The sequence below is a fragment of the Centroberyx affinis genome, unplaced genomic scaffold, assembly GCF_046629955.1.
Source record: "Centroberyx affinis isolate AG114_WGS23_722 - 3 ecotype Tasmania unplaced genomic scaffold, CSIRO-AGI_Caff_v1 ptg010101l_1, whole genome shotgun sequence".
Lineage (NCBI taxonomy): Eukaryota > Metazoa > Chordata > Actinopteri > Beryciformes > Berycidae > Centroberyx > Centroberyx affinis.
The window spans coordinates 7,501-17,500 of NW_027284736.1; the positions used below are offsets into that span (position 1 = coordinate 7,501).

A 10,000-nucleotide genomic window follows, 5' to 3' on the forward strand; every position below is an offset into this window, starting at 1 on the left:
GGTTTGGAGAAACCTGGAGTCCACAGCAGGGGGTCCAGGTCTTCTCCAGCTCCAGGTCTCCCCAGATAGAGTCTCCTAACACCCCAGACCCTGTTTGGTAGAAGTTCAGTCCGTCTGAGCAGAGATCAGCTGTCTCCTGCAGGAGGAGAGTCAAACCTCTGAGCAGAACACTTCATTCTGCCTGGAACCTCCTCCAAGACCTCTGGACCCCCTTCAAGGACCCCTGGTAGTCTTTCAAAAAACCTCTGGAACATCTTTCAGGACCGCTGGAACCTCCTCCGGGACACGTGTAATCTCCTCAAAGACCTCAAGGCCCCCCCTGGAAAATCCTTCAGAACCCCTGGAACCCCCTCAAGAACCTCTGGAACCTCCTCAAGGACCCCATGGAGGTCCCTGGACCCCAGTTTGGGAGCCTCTGGTTCTGCAGTGTTTGTTGGTCCTTGAAAAGGCAATCTCCTCTAATGTGTGTGTGTGTGTGTTTTTAACATGATGAAAATACTGTAAGAAATTCATTCCCGTATGAGTGTTTCTGTTATGTTATGTTTAATTTATGATTTTATTTTATTCATTTTTCCCTTTTTTGTTTTTTTCACATGCTGCTCAGATGTATTCTGTGTTTATTTCCTGCATTTTTATTGTGATTCAATAAAAATAAAACTGAGAAATAATAATAATAATGATAATAATATTCCTGTCTCGTCTTTCATGTCCAGACAGGCACAATTTCCATATAGACTGCACACTGGGACACACACACACACACACACACACACTGAAAAAGCATAGAGATGAGGGAATTCAAGCAAATAACATGTTTATCTTCAACCTTGACGCTTTGGGAATATCGATCCTGTGATTTAATACCAATAAACACCAATAAAACACGTTGAATATCGATCACTTTCATTCTAATGATATATCAATTGAAATTGAACCGAAGGGGTTAACAAAACGTCCAGACGCCGAAGGGAGGGGCTTAGGGGCGGGACGGAGAGCTATGATTGGCCGAGACGGGACTTCAGGACGCTGCGGAGGCGGGAGGGGGAGCCGCGATTGGCTGACGTCAGTGACGTCCCGCGCATGACAGCCGGTTAATAAGACGCCGGTTTGGAAGTTTTAACATAGAGAGAGAGAGATGCTGTCGGACTGAAGAGAGGAAACCGGCCGGAAAGAAGGGAGGAAAAAAAAGCTGTAAAAACAAGAAATAAAGTGATAAAAGTGCCTGCGGTGGGCGGCTCGAGTCCCGCGCGGCTGATTTGAAGCGTTACCGGGAACATGGTGCAGCAGACGGAGCACGGCGAGACGGGGATTAACAGCGGGTCCCGGGAGGCGGCAGACCCGGAGGAGAGCGACCTGCTGGCGGCCGCGGCGTGCAGCCCGGTGCCGCTGAAGCCGGACTGGTGCAAGACGGCCACGGGTCACATCAAACGACCCATGAACGCGTTTATGGTCTGGTCCAAGATCGAGAGGCGGAAGATCATGGAGCAGTCCCCCGACATGCACAACGCGGAGATCTCCAAGCGGCTCGGGAAGCGGTGGAAAATGTTAAAAGACACCGAAAAGATCCCGTTCATCCGGGAGGCGGAGCGGCTCCGGCTGAAGCACATGGCCGACTACCCGGACTACAAGTACCGGCCGAAGAAGAAGCCGAAGCAGGACGGGTCTGCTGCCGCGAAACCAGCCGCCCAGTTCCCGGAGAAAGCCGGCGTCAGACCCGTTAAAGCCCCCGCCGGGAAGAAATTCTCCAAGTTGAAACCCAGCAAGCCGGTAGTCGGTCCCGGCAGACCGAGCGGCCACCACCCGCACCACCACCACAACCCCGACCCCCGGTACCGGTACGTCTTCACCAGCTTTAAGACCAGCAAGCCTGTAAAACGGGACTTTACCGACGACGAGGAGGATGAGGATGATGATGACGACGACGACGATGAAGACGAGGACGACTACGAGGAGGAGCGGATGTTTAAGGCGGACGAGGAGGACGAACCGACCCGGTACAGCCTCGCCAAAGTACCGGCCAGCCCGACTCTGAGCTCCGCCGCCGAGCCGGAGGGAACCAGCATGTACGAGGAGTCCGGCCGGTCCGGCGGCCCCGGAGCCTCCGGGCGGCTCTTCTACAGCTTCAAAAACATCACGAGGCAGGGAACCAGCACCTCCTACCCGGCCTCCCTGTCACCAGCATCCTCGTCCCGGTCCGCCTCCACCTCCTCCTCCTCCTCCTGCGGGGAGGACCTGGATGATCTGCCCATGGAGGGGACCGACTTCACCCTGAGCCTCCTGGCCGGGATCCACGCCTCCGACCCGGGCAGCTCCTCCGGCTCCGCCCCGGGGAACCTGAGCCTGTCTCTGGTGGATAAAGACCTGGACTCCTGCAGTGAGGGAAGCCTCGGATCCCACTTTGAGTTCCCGGATTATTGCACCCCGGAGCTCAGCGAGATGATAGCCGGGGACTGGCTGGAGGCCAACTTCTCAGACCTGGTGTTCACTTATTGATCCGGACGATTGGGGAAGGGTGGTGGGGTCCGGACCCGGTGGAGGAGGGGACCAGACCCGTTTGGAGAGAGATTATGGGGTCCAGACCCGGTCAGGGAGGGGACATGGGGGGGTCCAGACCCGGTTTGGGAAAGGGATATCAGTTCCAGACCCGGTTTGGGAGAGGGATATCAGTTCCAGACCCAGTCAGGGAGGGCGTTATGGGGTCCAAACCCGCTTTGGGAGGGGGGTTATCTTTTCCAGACCCGGTTTGGAAGTGCTTATCGGTTCCTAGACCCGGTTTGGAGGGGGTTATTGGGGTCCATACCCGGTCAGAGAGCGGTTATCGGTTCCAGACCCGGCCCAAGTGCCCATCCCTACCGGGGGGTGGATGGAGCTCAGACGGATCCCTTGACTGAACCGAACTCGTTACAAAATGGTACTTCTGCAAAAAAAAAAAAATTAAATAAAATAAACGGTGACGTCTGTCGCCTCAACAGGGTTTTATGGATATTTTCTTTCGCTCGGGTCCGAACCAGGACCTGAACTATGCATTCCCGTCCAGGCCGGGTCCGACCCAACCCGACTACACTGTTCAGGATGTAAAAAAAACTCTTTTGTTGTTTTTTCCAACTTAAAGGACGGTTTTATGTGACTTTTCTGTATTTCACACGACTGTTTTATTTTGTGGTTAATCCAGTCCAGGCTCCGCCCTCCCGGTGTGGAAACGATGAAATGTTCAGTTAAAACCAGCCGACCAGGTATGGCAGGAAGCATTTTGATACATAACCAAACATACCTCATCTTTTTAAAACGAGAAGTAAACTATTTTCAGGCATATTTTTGTACAGTTAAAGGGAATGTTCTTGCTGTGCTTTCAGTGAGGTTTTTCAGGCACTTCTACCCGGTTCATTATTATTATTAATATTATTTGTTATTGAGCATGCAAGGGTTAAAATCCTACCGACCTGCCTTGCTTAATGCCTTGCTGTTGTTTTAATGTACAGACAGGGATTCAAACCTATGCGTTACATTGGACCTGGGGGAATGGAACCAGATCCAGATTGTATATGTTGTGTAAAATAGTTAAAGTTAGGAGTTTATGTATATTGGTGTGAATGGGTCCCTGATAGCAGGAGTGAAACTGGATTTTCTGTTGCATTTTTTTTATATCATCATTAATGGCACATATTGTTTTGCTCATTATTTTGTGCAATATAGACTAAGAAAAAGAGAAAAAAAAAAGGACCATCCCAAGTTTTTTTGTAGCAAGGGAACTGCGTTACTTGTCCTGATGATGAAGTCTGTATGTTGGCAACTGAATAAATCAGCTGGAACTGATTCAAGTGAATGGGTGTTTGGTTATTTTTGAATCCCATAATGCATTGCAGGGTTGAGATTTAAGGTTTTGGGGGTCTGTCTTGGTGCTGCTGGGCGGCTTGGCGTGTGAGCTGGTTATTTACTGAGGATCCACAGTAAATTCTGGCCTTGGAAATCCTGGAAAGTTTGTGGATTAGAGCAGCGGTTCTCAACGTGCGGTCCGGGGACCACCAGGGGTCCTTGAGTGAGTTCCAGGGGGTCCCCAGGAAATGTATGAATTGTTAAACTCATTTACAAGAAGCACAATTAGAGAATGTAGAACAAATATAAACTATTTTGATCATAGTTTCACTTTACCTACGATACAGATTGACATGGGATTCTGGACAAAATCATATCTAACAATAAAAATCTTCTCAGATTTGGGTCCGAGAGACAAAATCTCATCAATTTGGGGGTCCATGGCCTAATGTGGACTAAGTTAGGGGTCCTTGATATGGAAAAGGTTGAAAATCACTGGGTTAGAGGAAGAATAAGGTCTTGAGAGTGTAGAGAAGAGACGATCTGCTTATCTGACAAAACAATTCGATAAACAATATGAGGTTCATGATTCAATACAACCAGGATACGATGTGATCAATAAAAATTCAGTGTCAAGTCTGACTGCAGAATTCTGTTTATTTCTGAGACTCAAATCTGTCTAGCGATGCCATTGGCTGCTAGAATGTAAACAACAACAATTTAAAAAAGTCATTACAAAGTGACGATAATATAATTTGGATGGAGAGCTTGTGAAACTGATGGTCAAGCCGTGAAGTCGTGTTTCAACCCAAAACCTGACAACTCTGAGTCGCTCAGTTGCACCAAACAACCTGGAAAGTCTTTGAAAAGTCTCTGGATTTGATTTCCAGGTGAGTGTGGAAACTGGTTCACTGATAAAACTGATTTCTGAAACCATACTGAGTATCACTGATGAAATGGTTTGAACACGTGACACCAGAGCTGCATGATATTGACAGATAATCATATTGCGATTTTGTTTTTAGCTGAATTTGTGATATGAATTGCAACACAGCTTAAAGACTCATTTTTCTGTTTTTTTATTGACAAACAGACGTTGCTGCTTCAGATTTGCTATTTTTGTATTTTCTATTTATTAGTTTATTTGACAGGGACAGTCCACATTAAAAATATGCCAGAATTAGCCAAGAAGGCTAGTTTTCATCCATAGTCCCTGGGCAGGAAGTATAAAGAACAAGCATTGGACATTAGATAGACATATATTGGTTAATAGAAGGGAATTACATAAACTGTATAACAGTAGACAAGCAATAGATAAGATAAGATCAGTTCAACTAAAATAGTTAGTGTAAATTCATCAATATCATCTAGTTAGTAAGCTCTGTCTGAATATAATGAAAGTTTTTTTTTATAATGTGTAATTTAACTGACAGGCCAGCTGTTGCTCTCATGTTCTGGATCCATGTAGAGCAGCAACACTGAGAAACTCACTGCAGCCTCAAGCGATTTGGAAACTGAAGTAGTTCATATTGTGATTTTTGATTATTTTTCAATTTAATTGTGCAGCTAAGAGACACTTTTACAGTCTGGATCATCTGTGTTTTACAGATATTAATCGATAAACTTAAGGCAGCCATTCATTTCCTCCCAAAACACATATACAGCATTTTGGAAACAAAATATTCAGCCGTACTTGATTCCTCCAGTCCAGCAGCACTGAGGCTGAAACCAGATCTGGAAACTGAACTTCTCATTTTTATCTACAGGTCACAGCAGCTGCAAAATCCAAAGTTCACTGCCGTAACACCTTTTTACCAACTGTTTCCAGGCTGTCTGCAGGTCCTGGAAAAGTCTTGAAAAGTCTTAAATTATTTACTCTCAAGTAAAATTAACTTTTGGAAGTCTTCTGTTGAGCTTCCTTGGTGAGATGTACAGGAAGAGATCAGCCACAGATCTGCTTTGATCGGTCTACAGTTGATATTTTCATCATTATTTCAGCTGACTTTCATCTTCTGTTTAATGATCTTCAGCGTGTTTGTTCAGGTTAACTGAGCTGACTCTGCTCAAGCTCCAACTCTTCATGTTTTGGAGTAGAGACTAGGGCTAAAGACAAGACAGTTTACTGTGTCACAGTAACCTACATTTGGAAACAAATCCACCTTATCACACTATTCACTTTTACTGAGAACGTTACTGAATGGATCTACAGCCACACCACAACAAGCTGACTCAGCTGCTCTCTGCTTCTTTACACTTTATTAACTAACACACAGTTCTACAGTGTTCCTCCATCATGGAGACTCAGCTGGCTGGAGATGAAACTGTAGAGAAAGTCTTGATATTCAGTCTGTGACAATGAGAGGAACATGGGAAGCTGAAGAATGAAGATACTGTCTGTGAATTTACATCAAATATACATGAGGTGCAAAAGTCTTAGGCATACTGTATGTCAAAGAAATCCATAAAGCGAAAATGCTTTAAAAACTAATGAAATTAAAAGTTTCTGAATATCAAAAATTTACAATAAACAGCAGTCTACTGACACACTAATGCAGAAAACAAACATCTAAGACTTCTAAGAAATTTAAATAAACAATCTAGGGTGCCTAAGACTTTTGCACAGTACTGTCCATAGGGCTGGGCGATAATTCAATATTATTCAATTTAATATCGTGACACATTCCTGCTGTCTGAATTGATGATGACAAGCAAATTTTACTTAAAAACTCTCATAAAATGAGGTATGGTAGGAATATTATTTGAATATTTCTGTTTTGTTTGACATCACACCTAACATCACCATTCGGTTCAATGAGATGAACATTCATTTGATTATTTAACGTGATTTTGCATACATGAACCATATCGTGATATATATTGATATAAAAAAAAAAATCCTTATGATTATCATGATATTGATTTCAATCATATCGCCCAGCCCTAACTGTACATGAGGTGCAAAATGTGTGTCAACAGACAAACAGACCCAGACTCCTCCAGACAGTCGACAGATCAGATTAGTTCAGATCTGTTACTAACACCCGACTCGACTCCATCAGCACCCAAAACACCCTCAGTGTCAGCAGTTTGTTCCTGTTTTAATCTCCTTATGCTGCAGGTTTGAGGCGTCTGATAGGTCTGAACTGGGATTAGGAGGAATCGGTTTGATCCTCTTCTGCTTTGTTTTGTTCTGTCTGCTCCAAGATGGAAATGAACTCCATATGTTGTGAATCTATAAAGATAAAGACAGTGATGATTTTTCAGCACACACACATTCAGATACCAGTGGTGGAAAGTAACTAAGTACATTTACTCAAGTACTGTACTTAAGTAGAATTTTGAGATACTTGTACTTTACTTGAGTATTTCCATTTGATGCTACTTTATACTTCCACTCCACTACATTTCAGAGGGAAATATTGTACTTTCTACTCCACTACATTTATTTGACAGCTTTAGTTACTTTTCAGATGGAGATTTGACACAATGGATAATATAACAAGCTTTTAAAATACAACACATTGTTAAAGATGAAACCAGTGGTTTCCAACCTTTTTGGCTTTTGACGTCTTACAAAAAGCAGTGTGTAGTCGGGTCACATTTCAGATGTCTATGAGTTGTTAACAGCTCCACCAAATAGTGATTTTTCCCTCTAAACCTCACATGGTTTCATTTCAATAAATGTTCAAATGATCCAATATTTCAGCAAAAATCAAAGATTAGAGAAAAAGTCCAAAAACTGAAAACAGATTTGTGTATCATAACTTTGTTTTTCTTCTTTCCTCTCCCATTAATCATCTCACGACCCCTCAGATTTATCCGGTGACCCTTTGGAGGGGCCCGACCCCTAGGTTGGGAACCACTGGACTAAACTAGCTAACTGTATATAAAGTAGTTCAAACTAGCTCCACCTCCAGCAGCTACAACAGTAACATGCTGCTTACACACTGATGCTTCAGTATTAATAATCTAATGATGTCATATATAATAAAATATCAGTCAGAGGGACCAAACCACCACTCTCAGGTCATCAGGCAGAGGTCTTCTATCTGTACCCAGAATCAGATCCAGGTCTGGTGAGGCTGCCTTCAGTTACTGTGGTCCTGCTCTCTGGAACAAGCTGCCTGCTGACCTGAGGTCCATCACAACTGTGTCCACTTTCAAAAACAAACTAAAAACTTTCCTATTCTCCAAAGCTTATGATTAGCTACTGTGTATGTATTTGTGTGTGTGTGTGTGTGTGTGTGTGTGTGTGTGTGTGTGTGTGTGTGTACTCGTATTGTGCGCTTTCGTATTCAGCATTTTACTCATGCTTATATTCTTATATTTATGTTGCTCATGTTACCTTTGTTCTCATGTTTTATGCCTGTATTTTTTGTCTTTCAATGTAAAGCACATTGAGTTTACTTGTAATGAAATGCGTTTTAAAAATAAATTGCCAATTGCCAATTACTTTTACTTTAATACTTTAACTACATTTTGCTGCTAATACTTATGTACTTTTACTTAAGTGGGATTTTTCATGCAGGACTTTTACTTGTAATGGAGTATTTTTACATTGCTGTATTGGTACTTGATCAGAGTACTTCTTCCTCCACTGTCAGATACAACATCTGATATCAGGTGGATTCATGTGGAGGTAAACCCACCTCAGTTTACCCAACTTTTTATTTTTAAATTGAGTTTTTTTTAAGATGATATAAATCTTTACGATGTAAATTCATAGTAAACATTACAGTAAAGAGTCTTAAACTAATAAGATACATTAAGAAAGGATTTTATGAGGGAAAATAGGCAGAAATTAAACTTTTTCTGAAAAATTGATTTTAGGGGTTCAGTTCCCACTGGAGTCACCAACGCTGCAAACATGTGAGTCATTGTATTGTCCGTTGCTTTGCAGTGATGTTTATCTGGGATTAAGATGTTAATCCCAGATTATCAGACCATGACACAGTCTAGAGCAGTGGTTCTCAACCTGGGGGTCGGGACCCCTCAGGGGGTCGCAAGATCATTTTGAGGGGGGTCGCAAGATGATTTATGGAACAGGAAAAAAGCATATTTCTACGATAAAAATGTATCATCACATCTATTTTTTCAGATTTTTCTCGACTTTTTACTTCTTTTCTTGTGAAATACTGAATAGTTTTCAGCCTTTCAGCCTCCTCTGATAGTAAATCAAATGAAACAACCTGAAAAGGGAAAATTGTTCTTTGGTTGAACTCATGGCTTCATTTTAAGGGGTCCTGAGCCAAAAAGGTTGAGAACTGCTGGTCTAGAGCAGCGGTTCTCAACCTTTTTCATATCAAGGACCCCTAATCTAGTCCACATTAGAGCCACAGACCCCCATTTGATGCAATTTTGTCCCTCGGACCCAAATCTGAGAATATTTTTATTGTCAGATATGATTTTGTCCAGAACTCCATGACTGTCTGTATTGTAGGGAGAGAGATAACAGAGAAACTATGATCAAAATAGTCGTAAAAATAGTTGTAAATGAAATAATGAAGTTTAACGATTCATCAATGCTGCTGGGGACCCCCTGGGATGCCCTCAAGGACCCCTGGTGGTCCCTGGACCCCATGTTGAGAACCACTGGTCTAGAGATCCAGAACAAAATGTGGAATAAAGTTGTACTAAACTGAGTTGAATTGAATATAAAAAAACAACAACACAAATACTCCTAGAGATAAAAGCAGGTATGAACTGGGACCAGTGGAGTTTCTGCACAGAGCAGCAGGCTGGTTCAGTGGTGTGTGTGTGTGTGTGTGTGTGTGTGTGTGTGTGTGTGTGTGTGTGTGTGTGTGTGTGTGTGTGTGTGTGTGAGCTCTGCTCCAGTCTGGAAAGCCCCACTAGGGAATGCTGGGAGTTCCTGGATAACGAGGAACCGACGAGGCCCAAAGCCTCCAATCTCACATTCATCATAATTAACCCCTCTGTGTGTGTGTGTGTGTGTGTGTGTGTGTGTGTGTGTGTGTGTGTGTATTCTGTACATATGTGTGGCCTCTTGTAGATCCGTTATGGAACTGAAATGTTTCTTTAAGTAAATTTCCCATTCATTTTTCCCATAGAGAATTTGATTATTAACCGTAATATTTTAACAGTGTGAGATCGAATTACCTGCTGAATTTTAACTGGAATTTTAGTTCTGAAATGTTGTTTGTGGGTAAAACAGTGAAAGTGGCTGCTG

The 10,000-nt window shown here is 43.1% G+C and overlaps 1 protein-coding gene across 1 annotated transcript; it reads left to right on the forward strand.

Moving 5' to 3' along the window:
• The first annotated feature begins 1,132 nt into the window (after nt 1-1,132).
• LOC139640650 (transcription factor SOX-11-like) lies at nt 1,133-4,370 on the forward strand. The gene has a single exon (XM_071514828.1). It carries the CDS (start codon nt 1,276-1,278, stop codon nt 2,491-2,493), a length of 1,218 nt encoding a protein of 405 aa, XP_071370929.1. The 5' UTR covers nt 1,133-1,275; the 3' UTR covers nt 2,494-4,370.
• Nucleotides 4,371-10,000: the final 5,630 nt, after the last annotated feature.

Bases quoted from the DNA above. Each gene is read 5' to 3' on its own strand.
- LOC139640650 (XM_071514828.1), top strand. From the start codon at position 1,276: ATGGTGCAGCAGACGGAGCACGGCGAGACGGGGATTAACAGCGGGTCC.